This window comes from Tupaia chinensis, unplaced genomic scaffold, assembly GCF_000334495.1.
Source record: "Tupaia chinensis unplaced genomic scaffold, TupChi_1.0 Scaffold000058_1, whole genome shotgun sequence".
Taxonomy (NCBI): domain Eukaryota; kingdom Metazoa; phylum Chordata; class Mammalia; order Scandentia; family Tupaiidae; genus Tupaia; species Tupaia belangeri.
Genome location: NW_006159516.1, coordinates 71,991 through 86,790, shown reverse-complemented (window position 1 = coordinate 86,790; position 14,800 = coordinate 71,991). Strand labels below are relative to the sequence as shown.

General features: G+C 32.0%; 1 protein-coding gene across 2 annotated transcripts in view; it reads right to left on the bottom strand.

Annotated features, from left to right (window-relative positions):
- Positions 1–14,273, bottom strand: part of LOC102493719 (killer cell lectin-like receptor subfamily I member 1) — a 16,595-nt gene extending 2,322 nt beyond the window's left edge. The window contains exons 1-4 of one of the 2 annotated variants that reach the window (XM_027776600.1): positions 14,128–14,273; positions 11,584–11,857; positions 5,163–5,255; positions 4,932–5,000 (exon numbers count right to left, since the gene is read on the bottom strand). In XM_027776600.1, coding sequence (XP_027632401.1) covers positions 4,932–5,000; positions 5,163–5,255; positions 11,584–11,773 — 352 coding nt within the window. In that variant the 5' untranslated portion in view covers positions 11,774–11,857; positions 14,128–14,273. The remainder of the gene's footprint in view (positions 1–4,931; positions 5,001–5,162; positions 5,256–11,583; positions 11,858–14,127) is intronic. The other variant, XM_027776602.1, reaches the window with a different exon arrangement.
- Between the last annotated feature and the right edge of the window lie 527 nt (positions 14,274–14,800).

Below are 14,800 nucleotides of genomic sequence, written 5' to 3'. Positions count from 1 at the left end.
TCCCTAAAAGTTATTTTAATATTGGTACATATATACCACAAAATAAATGATATTATTTTACATTTGTGCTAATTTCATGAATAATATCAACTTTTTTACTCTACATTATTTTTTCAGGTAATATACATTTTAAAGAATGTAGATCAATCTTAATAATATTCATATTTAAGATATTATATATATAAATAAATTAAGTTCCTGAATTTATGGTTAATTTATTTAAATTTTACCATTTTTTTTTACCATTTTAATGAGTGATATAACATACATCATAGCACATGTTTGCTAGAATCTTCAGATAAATAATAAAGAGAGAAAAGAATAACTTCCAAAGAAGTAAGATGTTTGATTTTATTCATCATAATTTCACCAAGTGTGTGCATATTTGTCTTTAATATCAGTTTTCTAATATTTAAAAATCCTATATTTAAAAAAATCCATACCAATCTGGTAGATTTGAAATGAGAGTTGCCAGTGAAATTGAGCATCTTTTCTTATATTCAATTATATTTGAATTTTGTGATTTATTTTCATTCATATTCTTTGTCCCCTACCCTCATTCTATAAGTTGTTATTTTCCTTTTTCTTTCCTCTCTCACTTAGCTTACTAAAATACATAACTTCCTTAACAAGCCTCTTTTAAGCAACTTGTGCTTAACAAGTGCACTTGCTAAGCAATTTGCTTTTTGCTGTTCATCATGAAATAATAACCAGAGACACAAGACATTATGTTTGGGGCAGCCGATGGCCTAGTAGTTAAGGTGACTGGCTCCCATGTGACCAACTGCGGAGTCACAAATTGTGTGGCTTGAAAAACATTCTAGGTGGCTGTGTGTGTGTCCAACATCTGCAAAAGAGGGAGAAATAAAGGAGAAGGGATTACTGCATGACTATACCAGGAGGTGGGTGTTTTCTTTCTTTTCTCCTCTGACTCTCTGTGACAAGTACATATGACCGTAGACAAAGTTTAAAAAAAAGTCATTTTGTTTGTTATTTCAAATTTCATGTTCCCCTTCAATGGCCTAAATGTTTCTCTCTGAAATAAAGCTTCATAATTTTATTCCTTGCTTCAAGCTCTTCCTTAAATACTGAAACAAAGGGCCAGCAGGTGGCATGGTGGTTAGAATGCAGGACTCCCACATGGCTGACTATGGTTTGAATCCTGGACCTGGCAGCTTGCTTTCACACATTCTCTCTCTCTCTCTCTCTCTCTACCAGTCTCTTTCTGGTGAGTGCATGTGCACTATAGCAGATTAAAATATAATAACAATAAATAAAATTAAAATAAATAATTTAAAATATATATTGAAGCAAAGACCAGGTTTGTTACTTATACTCTTCTAAAAGTCTACAGATATTTTTCATATCAGTTTTTAGTACATCTTTAATTTCATTATTCCTCAATTTACATATTTAAAAGGCATGTAAGTAATAAAATAATTAGATGGTAATACACTCAGGTCATGGAAGTATCATCTCTATAACCCCATGCCACCAGCTGGCCCCAATTTGATATAAGTTTCTAACATAGAAAACAAAACTAAAAAATTAAAAGTAGATTAATATCAAATAAAAATAGTGAAAAGGATAAATTAAAATCTAGAACCTAATTATGAGGTAAAATTATCTGTAATATGTGTTATTTGATCATTTAATGGATGATAATACCCTGTAATAAAAATTATAGAACAGAAAATATCTCTTGGAAAATTAAACTAAGATAGTTGACATATAAAAGGGTTAAAAATAATGTCCAAAAAAATGCAACATAGAGCAGTAACAAAAATGTGGAAGGCACAAGAGGAAGATAAGAACATATGAAACAAACAAAAATCTCTTTTTTTGAGATTTTATTAAAAAGTCAGCTCCCCCAGGGGAGATGGCCATGCCATAATGCCTTTTCTTCCATTCTCTTCTTGGGATTTTGGGTATTAACCCTCAGGTGCCTAGTGTGAGTTTCAAGCTACTGGGTCTGGGACTTGAACTGTAGTCAGGCTTTGTGAGTCCAGCACCTCAACCTCTATGCCACCTGCTGACTCCCTTTTAGCTATTTTAAATCACCTTTCTTGATGTATAATTTATGCATTATAATATTCAACAATTTAAAATATACAGTTTGATGAGTTTTGATGAATAAATATGCCTGTGAGTACTTCTCCAGTCACCAGTCTGAGAATAAAAAAGGAAAACCACAATAAAAGGAAATTGCATGGTATCTGAAAAATACCTATGACTATAATTAGTTAAAAATTACTATTACCACATCAATAAAAACCAGAATAATAAAGTGGTAAAACTACAGATTAAAAGTGTCTAGTGATCTAAAAATATAAACAAGTAAATAACAAATCTATAGAAAAATACATTGTTTTGAAATTTCAGAACACTAGAAATAAAAAATAAAGAAACAAAATTTGAAGTCATTTAGAAATATCACAAAGGATGGGGACCAGCAGTTAGCATAATGGCTATGTCGCTGGACTCCCACGTAGTTGACTGCGGTGCGCATCCCAGACCCGGTGGCTTAAAACTCACGACGGGCGCGTATTCGTACGTGCCCAAGATCCCGAGAGGATAATGGAGGAGAAGGGATTGCGGCGTGACCATCCTCTCTTGGGGGGGTGATTTCTCGCTTTCTGTCTCTCTGTCTCTGTCTGTCTGTCTGGCGAGCGCACGCGCCCTATAGCGAAAACCTCTCAAAAAAAAAATATATCACAAAGGATGACTGGTCAAGTATGATAACAGGTCAATACACTAACAGCAAAAAAATAAAACCATGATATAATGTTTTAGGAAATATATTACTTAACTATAAATTCTTAATATTAATTAAGTAGGACAGCAAAATGGAGAATATTTAAATGATATTCAAAACTCAAATGAATCTGGGAGTCTTTTAAGTTTTGTCTTCGGAAAGAAAAAAGAAAAAAAAGTAGCACACTGAATCCATAAGAAAGGTAAGCTGGAATCTCTGTGGGGTAGATAACACAGAAAAATGACAAAAAGAATCATCAGTAACTGGTAAGGTTAATCCACAGGTGAGTTAGAGACATATGGATTTGGGAGGAAAGTCCTCATGTGATCACATTGCATGTTGAGAACAAAGTGGGAAAGGAAAAAAGAGAACTATGGCTTTGTGTTCTTATGAATCATGATAAGAAAACAATTTACATGATCAAATATGAATAACTCAAGAAATAGCAGTTTTAGCGCTATTATTTTGAAATGTAGAGGTAGCAAGAAATAAACTTGATGAGTTAAGAGCAATGACCTCTGGGGAGTAAGACAAAGAAAGAAGAAAGGGGCAGGAAATCATTGTTTGTAATTATATTTTTCTTAGCTATTTTATTTATTAATTAAAAAATTATTTATTTATTTATTTTAGAGATATTTTTGCTGTAGGGCACACATGCACTTGCTGGAGATGAGAGAGAGAGAGAGAGAGAGAGAGACAGAAAGTCACCCTCCAGAGGCGATGTTCATGCCATAATCCTTCTCTTCCATTCTCCTCTCAGAATTTTAGGCATGCATGTACACGTTACTAGCTTGAGTTTCAAGCCACCGAGTCTGGGACTCAAACCTCAGTCAGCCATGTGGGAGTCCAAACCCTCAACCACTATGACACCTGCTGGCCCCTTCTTCTCAGTTTTAAATCACTTTTCTTGATATGTAATTTATGTATTACAAAAGTCACCAATTTGAAATACACAGTCTGATGAGTTTTGATGAATAAATATGGCTCTGTGACTTCTCCATCAATCCAAAAGTTCACTCATCCTCCTTCTATCTAATGCTGCCTCCTGATCTGAGGCAAACATTATCTAGATTATTATCTTGTTAAATCACTCATACAAACACAGTGTTCCAATATGAACTGTTTTCTACTGCTGTTTTACTCAGCATATTTTCCAGAATTATTCATGTCATGCATAATTATCTCATTCCATTTTATTGCTAAGTAGAATTCCATTATATTACTCCAAATGATTAATCAATCACTCATCTGGTAATAGACATTTTGATATTTTACATTCTTTGAGTTGTTATGAGTAATGTGTTTATAAACATTTTTGCATGAATCTTTTGTGAAGATATGTTTTATTCCTCTTATTTGAATGTCTAAGAGTGAATTGATAGGTAAGTGTGCTATATCTGCTTCTTCATATCCTGACCATACTTGGTACAGTCAATCTTTTCAAACTTCAACCATTTCAGTGGGTGCGTAGTGGTACCTCATTGGGATTTTAATTTACATTTCTTCTTGATGAATTCCTATTTGATTGATTTTTATTTTCCAAGTTAGATGAATAGAAAAAAAAAAGAAAACCACCAGAATTTTGAATTGATCAGATTTGGTATTTAATATGTTTAAATCTAATTTTTCTCCCAATAATAATGAAAATCACAAATAACTTATACTTTCAGTACTTTGCTTCTTTTCATATTCCTCTGTGTCATTTTTCTTATCTTACCTGTATATTTCTCTGATAAAGATTTGGACATATGTTCTCCAGTCTTTCAGTCTCCATAAAAAGCATTAAAAATTGTAATGGATACTAGAGACAAAGTGGAAAGAGAGTGTAGGAGGGGAAGAGTGTAGGAAAGGAAATTTTGGGGAAAAACAAAGGGGTAAGACTCTCATGGGACACAGATAAGGCTTTTTATCTGTTGACAAGGATGTGTATAATAGTCTCAACTGGGCTGATCTGTGGTGTATATAATACTGGATAAAGTCTCTTCACAATCTGAATGATGTATAGTGATTTAACATATGAATAATAATTAAAAAATTAATAAAAAAGATTTGGGCATATGATAAAACTGTATTTTTCTACTATTGATTCAGTGAAGTTTTGTGGGTTTGGGGGAGATAAGATTTTTAGCTCCAAATCAAAAGTATTAGAAGAGGACTGAACAGACTCAATACTCACCTTTAATTTCAGTGGATAGAATGGGGATATATGAGATATTTCTACTTGGCTCTTCTTGGCTGGAGAATACTGTAACAAAAAGTTTGACAGTAATCAGTACTATTTAGGATACAATTATTAACAATGTGAAATCCAGTCTGGATAGAATATCTTGAATATACTGAATATATATACATGATATAGCTGATGTACTGGTTGTAATAAGAACAAATTAGTTTCTTAGTTACTTACAATTTGCGAGCAAGACACCCACTGTTGTTATCAAGATTATACAGAAGACTCCCAGGCTGCCAGTTATCACTTGCCATGTTATAGTTCTGGGGTCTAACAAGGAAGGAAATGAAAGCAATGACTGAATTTTTTCTTCCCCCGGAAGTCAGAAAATAAAAGATTGAAGACTATATATCTCACTTTCAGAGAGCCTTCAGGCAACCTTCCCATTTTCTAATTCTTACCTGAATTCAACTCTTACCTCGCCACATTGAGAACTCTAATTCTTTGCTCCTAAAATCTCCCTCCTCAATATTTGCTTCTTTTTGATCTCTCATCTTCTATTTCCAAGTTGAAGGACAAGTATATCACCAAAACCATCTTTACCAGGATCTTAGAGCATACTTTATCTAGTGTTCTAAAACTTCTTAACTCTATAGACAGCTAGAAAATGTATTCTCTGCAAGTAAATTGAAAAACTAAGTATATCAGAGAAGATAAAATTATCATGCAAATAAAAATATGCCTTGAAAATAAAATGTTGATGTCTAAATTCCATGTGAACTTTAATATTCATTTATTCATCATTTCATTAATATATTAGTAAATGAGAAAATACTTTTTTTATGTTGAGATAAAACACAAATTATGATCACCTCAGGCCAGGCAGCCTTTGCTTCCCTGCTTCTCCTCCTTTCTCTGGGACTGGAGGAACCAAGTGGTGGTCCTGGAAGGCTGGAGAAGCCCCACCTCTTCTATTGCAGGCTGGCTTGGGATGGAGGACAAGGAAATGCTCTGTCCTTCAAGATCCATCATCTGGTTCTTGCAGTCCCAGAATTAGAAGGTAGGCATTGCTGCTTCACCTGTGTTGTACTAACACCTCCCTTACCCTTACCCAGTCAGGAATAAAAGGGAAGCAAAAGGTAGTCTGACCTGAGCTGATCACTAAAGACTCCCTTACATTCTACCTGCCAGCTCAGCCTCCAGCCACATTGGGAACAGAGAGGTTTGGGTATACAGCAACCAAATTCCTGAAGGCAGAGGGTTTGAAGAAATTCTCTCTCTACAATCTGCCAAGTAGTAAAAGGAGAGAAAACCCCCTCTAAAAATCTGAAGCAAAACCTTTCGCTGTGGATTCTACATTCCCACTCACTGTAGAAAAGACTGTCACAGAGCTAACTCACACCATAGGGAAGTGCACAAGCACACTACTACAGAAACATACTCCAAAGAAGTACAAAGAAGTGAGTGTATCACCAGATGACTAAAACTCAAATCTGAATCCCAAGAAATAGAAAACTAGAAAATATCTTCCCACAAAGAAACATAATATCTCCTCTTCAATAAAACAAGAGATTGAAGAAATGTCAGAAAAAGAATTCAGAATTTTCATCATACCAAAACACAATGAGATTCAAGAGAAAACAAACAACTAATTCTAGGAGATGAGAAAAATCCTTCCATGACTTGAAGGAGAAACTCGATAAAGAAATAGAAAACTTGAAAAGAATCAAACAGAACTTCTGGAGATAAAGAACATGATAGACCATGCAGAAGAAAGAATTTCTGACCTTGCGATCAAACCTTCAATTTGGTTCCAGCAACGAAAAAAAAAAAGAAGAAGAAGAAGAACTGATAACTGTTAAAAATGAGGACAACATATGGGAAATCCAAGACATGATGAAATGACCAAATATCCATGTAATAGGCATTCCAGAAGGTAAAGAGACAAGTAAGTAAAGGCATAGAAAATACCTTCATGCTATATTACCTGAAAACTTCCATATTTAGAGAGTCATCTAAATCTAGGAAATAAAAAGAACACCAAATAGATATAACATAAGAAGTCCTCTCCAAGGCATATTATAGCCAAATTGGTAAAAAATCAGACAATATTCTAAAAATAGTAAGCAAAATACAAGTTACTTACAAAATTTACCCCATCAGACTAAGATAAGACCTTTCAGTTGAAACAATGAAGGCAAGGAAAGAATGCAAAGACATATTTAAAACTCTGAAAGAAAATTAGTTTCATCCAAAAGTACTGTACCCAGCAAAATTATCCTTCAAATGTGAAGGAGAAATAAAATAATTCCCAGATAAAAGTGAAAGGATTCACTAAAATTAGACCACCTGTTCAAAGAATTCTTAGGGGAAATCTAAAGGGAGATAAATATAACTAAGTGAACATAAAACAATTAGAAAAAAAAGGAGCAACAAAATGACAGGGATAAATCCATAAATAGCAATAATAATATCGAATGTCAATGAATTTAATCATTAAATTAAATGAACTAAAAGGCACAGATTAGCTCAATGGATTTAAAAATAGGAATCTTCTATACATTGCTTACAAGAAACACACTTCATTGACTAAGACATACATAGACTAAATAGTGTGGAATGTAATATTTATAGTTTTATCAATCTGTTGAGCAGAAATGTACTTTGAAGCCAGTACTCAGTGATCAAAAACAACAGTTTTGAAGGGCATCAACTGAATGATGATCATTATAATGGACAAAAGCCACTGTATTACAGAAGTACATACTACAATCTGTATTTCCTATCTCTAGTTTCTCAGAAGGGCTAAAGATTATTTGAATTGTTAAATTTTTGTATACCTCTATGCATTTTCTCTCTTGACTTAACAAGTGTTAATCATGACTGTCTCAACTATCCCTCAACAAGCACACTACTACAGAAACATACTCCAAAGAAGTACAAAGAAGTGAGTGTATCACCAGATGACTAAAACTCAAATCTGAATCCCAAGAAATAGAAAACTAGAAAATATCTTCCCACAAAGAAACATAATATCTCCTCTTCAATAAAACAAGAGATTGAAGAAATGTCAGAAAAAGAATTCAGAATTTTCATCATACCAAAACACAATGAGATTCAAGAGAAAACAAACAACTAATTCTAGGAGATGAGAAAAATCCTTCCATGACTTGAAGGAGAAACTCGATAAAGAAATAGAAAACTTGAAAAGAATCAAACAGAACTTCTGGAGATAAAGAACATGATAGACCATGCAGAAGAAAGAATTTCTGACCTTGCGATCAAACCTTCAATTTGGTTCCAGCAACGAAAAAAAAAAAGAAGAAGAAGAAGAACTGATAACTGTTAAAAATGAGGACAACATATGGGAAATCCAAGACATGATGAAATGACCAAATATCCATGTAATAGGCATTCCAGAAGGTAAAGAGACAAGTAAGTAAAGGCATAGAAAATACCTTCATGCTATATTACCTGAAAACTTCCATATTTAGAGAGTCATCTAAATCTAGGAAATAAAAAGAACACCAAATAGATATAACATAAGAAGTCCTCTCCAAGGCATATTATAGCCAAATTGGTAAAAAATCAGACAATATTCTAAAAATAGTAAGCAAAATACAAGTTACTTACAAAATTTACCCCATCAGACTAAGATAAGACCTTTCAGTTGAAACAATGAAGGCAAGGAAAGAATGCAAAGACATATTTAAAACTCTGAAAGAAAATTAGTTTCATCCAAAAGTACTGTACCCAGCAAAATTATCCTTCAAATGTGAAGGAGAAATAAAATAATTCCCAGATAAAAGTGAAAGGATTCACTAAAATTAGACCACCTGTTCAAAGAATTCTTAGGGGAAATCTAAAGGGAGATAAATATAACTAAGTGAACATAAAACAATTAGAAAAAAAAGGAGCAACAAAATGACAGGGATAAATCCATAAATAGCAATAATAATATCGAATGTCAATGAATTTAATCATTAAATTAAATGAACTAAAAGGCACAGATTAGCTCAATGGATTTAAAAATAGGAATCTTCTATACATTGCTTACAAGAAACACACTTCATTGACTAAGACATACATAGACTAAATAGTGTGGAATGTAATATTTATAGTTTTATCAATCTGTTGAGCAGAAATGTACTTTGAAGCCAGTACTCAGTGATCAAAAACAACAGTTTTGAAGGGCATCAACTGAGTGATGATCATTATAATGGACAAAAGCCACTGTATTACAGAAGTACATACTACAATCTGTATTTCCTATCTCTAGTTTCTCAGAAGGGCTAAAGATTATTTGAATTGTTAAATTTTTGTATACCTCTATGCATTTTCTCTCTTGACTTAACAAGTGTTAATCATGACTGTCTCAACTATCCCTCATTAATTTATAAGACTTTTTATTGTCTGATTGTTAATTACTTTGTTTTTCTTTAGAATTGTATTTCACAGTAAAGAATATCATTGAAAACTTAATATGTGCTTCCAGAATAACCAGTACAGTGAATTTTGAATGTGCACAACATGATGTAATATTATATATTGAAAATGGAGAGTATGTTTATATCCTCAATTTATTGTATTACACACTGTATACATACTTAAAAAAACATATTGTACCCTAAGCAAAGCAAGGCAGAATATGAAAGAGGGCATTGTATGTTCCCACTAATATACCAAATGTCTGAACTCTATGACAGAAATAGAAATATTGGGTGGTATAAAAGCATGGAGAACAACTGTGGATACCAGAGACAGTGCAGGAGGGTGGTGGGTGGCAGAGAGTGAGAGGGAGGGAATCAAGGGGGAAAAAAAGGAGAAGAAAAAGTATATAAGAAACACATAAAAAAATTAAAAACCAACCAACCAAACAAACTTAATTACTATAGCTTTAAACTAGCTCTTGGCATCTGGTAGTATAAGTTCTCCAACTTTTTCTTCTTTAAGATTATCTTCCTATTCTTGCCCCTTTACATTTCTATAAAATTTTTCATAAAAAGTTTAATAATTTTCAGAACTCTCCACAATACATACTGTACCCTGCAAAGATGTATTGTGATTACATGTAAATCAGAAATTACAATAAAAATAAATGTCATATATTTTATCAAAAATGATTATATTTATCATGGTTTATCAGAAATAGATGACTGGAAATGCGTCTCTAAAAAAATGGGCCAGATGGCTTAAAAGAGACATAAGAGGACTAGAAATACTTCTCTGAAAAAGTGAGACCAACTTTTAGCATAGTGGTTAAGGAGCTTAATGGCACATGGCCAACTATGTAGTTTGAGTCATGAACTTGATGGCTTGAGAAACCCCCTGGATGTGTATGCTTATGTGCATCTCCTAATTCCTAAGAAGAGGGAGAGATGGAGGGGAAGAGATTGTGGTATGACCATTCCCCATGGTGGTTTCTCTCTCAGCTTGAGAATACTGGAGTCTTTCACCCAGAAAGGCAGCATCCATAATGTCTTTAGATGTGAACAAACTCAGTGAATCTATGAAATTCAAATTATAGTTAGACTGAAACTCAGAAAGCAAATAAAGAAACAGAGGTGGATTTGGGGGTGAGATTATATCCTGCAGAACTGAAGGATTGCGATTGCTAAATCCCAGGAGATAATTTCACTTTTCTTGGCCCCTCATATTTTATTTTCTACTTCTCTCTGATCAGGTAAAATTCTTAGAATATCTCTGTTCAAGTCTTATATGTTACCTTTCTCTATGACCGATGTTTAATTCCACATAATCTTCATCTGCAATCTTATCTACTCCCCCAGTTTCTCTGTAGGAATTCAGCCTCTTAATTCCAATTTCATTATGGACATTTTTCCCTGAGCTATCATGAGACATTCTAGATGCAGGAAATCATCTATTTTTAACTGGATTAATCATTATAGCCGATTCTTTTAGATGGCAGATAAGATGACTACACTACCAGAACATTTACACTGAAACTTTGTTACTCCCAATATCCAGTTAATTCATGAGGTTTTAAATGTTTTACCCATAAAATATTCTTAAATTTTCTTTTAATCATCACCTTGATGTCACAATTAATTATGTTAATTTTTGCCACTATTGGTTATTATTTCTTCATCTTAGGTTCCATGACAAGTTAAGAGCAGGCCCATAGGAAAAGTTCAGACTAAATTGACATGAAGCTAATACCAAGAACTATTTTTAAAATTTTTAATCCTTTTTATTTTTTATTTAACATTATTTATTTATTTATTTTAATTTGACCATGGACAGAGTGAGAGAGAGCGAGCGAGCAAGCAAGCTGCCAGGTCTGGTCCGGCACTTGAACCACGGTCAGTCATAAGGGAGTTCAGCATCCTTAACTGCCATGCCACCTGCCAGTCCCACCAAGAACTATTTTTAAAATAGTGAGAAGAAACAGTTTATGCAATCACTATACAAGTAGTTGTCCCAACTAATAGAATTGAGGTCAGTGATATTTTAGATGAAATGAACATAGATATTTAAGAGACAATGTGTTCCATGGTGGTATGATAAAATAGTTAAGGAAGAGGCTGAATATAAATCATTAGTGTAATGTGGCAACTTTGTGAGAATTTTGAGAGGGAAACTAATCTTTTAAACCAAACAATCTATGCCTAACTAACAAAATAATATAGCAGTGTACCTTTTCTTTTTTTCCTAACAAACGATTTTCTGTGCTGGAGATGAGAAGATTTCTGAAATTTCAATTCCATGTACTTTATCTCATCTTCATGTGATATGATATTGGTCTTGTCTGCCCTGGACAGTCTTTGCTTCTGTTGAGATCTGGAAATATTCTGTTCTGTGTTAGTTACCTCTGGCTTCTTTTCCATATTTTGTAGGCGTAGTGTTTCTGAAAAGACTCAGATTTCTTCAGTTCAACTTTGATAATGTTCTGCTTTTTCTCTTTGATGTGTCTGCAACAAAAATTGGAGGGAAAGTTAGTCATTGCATTGCCAATGCAGTGAATAATGCATTTATTAAGATATGTAAGTAAGTAAGTATTTAGATATAATATCAAAAGGATAAAAAAGGGAGGAAATGCAAGTCAAAAATCTCACTTCTTTCTTTGCAATATTTCTATTAGAGAGAGTAATTTTACCCTCCTTTAATAAGGTGATAGCATTTCTTTTCTTCTTTGCATTTGTTTTGTAAGATTTGGATTAACAAGTGTATACTTTTTTTTATCCCTCAACATTCTCTGTATAATGAATAAAGTCAATATTGTGTGGAATGGTTAAAATACAACTACATTAGTTTCAATTAGATAAGTTTCTTTATTTCAAGACAGATGGATAAAAAGTAATCACTAAAATGTATGTGGATTCTGTTATCAATAGGGAGAAAACTCACTTCTCTAGGTAAATACTAAATTGGTAATATAAACTATGTCTATCCCCATCTGTCATCTTACCATCTTTGTTCTTCTTAACCAGATTGAATTTAGCTAACACACACGTACACACACACACACACACACACACACACAGAAGCATACATATGCAAATAATCTAAATTAATAAAACACCAAAGACCTACCCAACTTGATCAAGGGAAATAAGCAAGTATTCACAAAATCCAATACAAATAGAAAATATTCCTTTAAAACACATAAATGCAAATAAAAATAATGAAATGATTTTTTTACTTATGAGAACACTATTTTAAACATAATTTCAAAATTGATAAATTATTATAAGTAAAAAATTATTTATCAATATTTAGGAAAACAAAATATACATATTTTTCATTTTCTTTTAAAAATAATTTATCTTACCCAAATGTTAAAGATATATTTAAAGTTACTCACACAGTGGGGTTTTATTTTTTTTAATAGATATTCAAGGAAAATAGAATTACTAACAGAAATTGCCATAAGTAAAAGAATTGTTAAATATGGTGTGTATATTAATTGTATAATATAACAAGTATTCTTAGTATGTATATAAAACAATAGATTTTGTTATTCTGGATTTCAGGATTATGTGTGGATAGAGTTTTGAAAGTTTTGTATTGCCTTCTTTTTATTAAAAATTTAAGAATATGTTAAGAGTTGCTTAAAGATAAAATTCTGCATATTTAGAAATATCAAATACCATTTCACTTTATATATAGAAAATTTTCTATGTCCATGATTTTTTTATAATTTTATAAATTTATAAATTTTACAAATTTCCAGAAATTAGAAAAGAATTGAAATAAACTTTAAACTTTAAAATTTTTTACATTTTCTAAAACTATTTCTTGAAAGCATTTGGCCAATTTATATATCTATATGCAGAAATTGTAATTAAGAGCATAATAGAATTATAAAACTGCTGCATTTAAGTACTTAGAATACTTAAACTAGTGTTACACTCAGGAAGGAATTAAAGTAGATATTGTTGTGATGAATATATAACAGAATTGGCATAGTGATAGAATCAGATGAAAAACTGGTTCAAAATTAAAGCACTACACAGATTCACAGCACTAGTTTTACATCAGTATACAAATAAATTTCAGATAAGCCAAAATGTTAAATGTAAGTCATCAGACAATAACCGAATTAACGGAAAGTATAAGTAAATTATTATAACTCTCTAGTCACACTCAGATGAATAGTTAGATTGACCTGTAGATACGCCATTTTGTTGATAAAATTGTAAAAACATTTATTATTTAATGAATATATTAAATGACTTATTTTATCACTAATCAAGAAATACAATGGCATTAATTACATATCATTTTACATTTAAAATGAGTAAATACGTATAAGCAAAATAGAATTTCACAGGAAAGGAGAAGAGGCAGCATTCATATGTGCATCTGGCTAATCTACAAATTGATACCAAAAAATTGGAAAAAATAGCAATTTTTAAAAGATAAATAATATATGCACAATTGATCTAAGATTTCAAAATAGTGAGACCATGATGGCTCATTAAATAAATTAATTTGAGAATTAAATTAGACTTTCGGAAAAATAGAACAAGAAAATTCCAAGACAAAAGAAAAATAAAACAGCTGGATTTATACCTTACACTATTGCTTCTAAAACAAAGACACGCCATTTTTTTTTTTGCAGAAACAATTTTCTCACACTGTCCTTTAATACTTTCTGAGTTTAGACAGAATTATCAAGAATGATAGACTTTTTTTACTTATTGAGAGAAAAAAAATAAGTGAAAGCAATTATACTCACTGACTTGAAGAATCAATGTGAATGCTTTGTAGAAAGAACCCTAGGTATGAAACTGCGAAAAATTATTGCACTTGATTAATAAGATTGTATGGTTGATTACTGGTTTACAAATGTCCAGTTAAGACATTTCTAGGTAGTATAAAAAAGCAGACATATGAGAGTGTATTAATCAGAGTGTAAAAAACTGCAAAGGAAATTCTGACATAGCTGCTGATTTGTAGTTTGCTTCACCTACAAACCACCAACCAGGATGTGAAATGTTGCTTTATTATGACATGTCTCTGATACTTAGAATAGTTCATAAATCTTAGATATTTCAATTTCAAGAAAAATATTAAATTTAAAAACTATTTCATTACAATATCCTTATGTCAAGTGTAAGCCTTACAGGAAAAGAAAAATGACAGAATAGCACATTGTATCAAAGGTCACAGGTAACAGGAGGTACCACAGGATATATAGGAAAATACGTAAATTTGTCAGGATAGAAATTATTTTGGTAGCTTTGCAAGTTAAATTGTAATTAAATACTTCCTAGTGGTAGTTGATATCAGAACCCATTGCATAGTGTTTACGTTTCATTTATTTATAGCATGATATGGTATAATGTGGTAAAATATAATAAATAATTGTTTGATTTATAAGACTTTTGAGTCACAAGTTTATGAGTAAC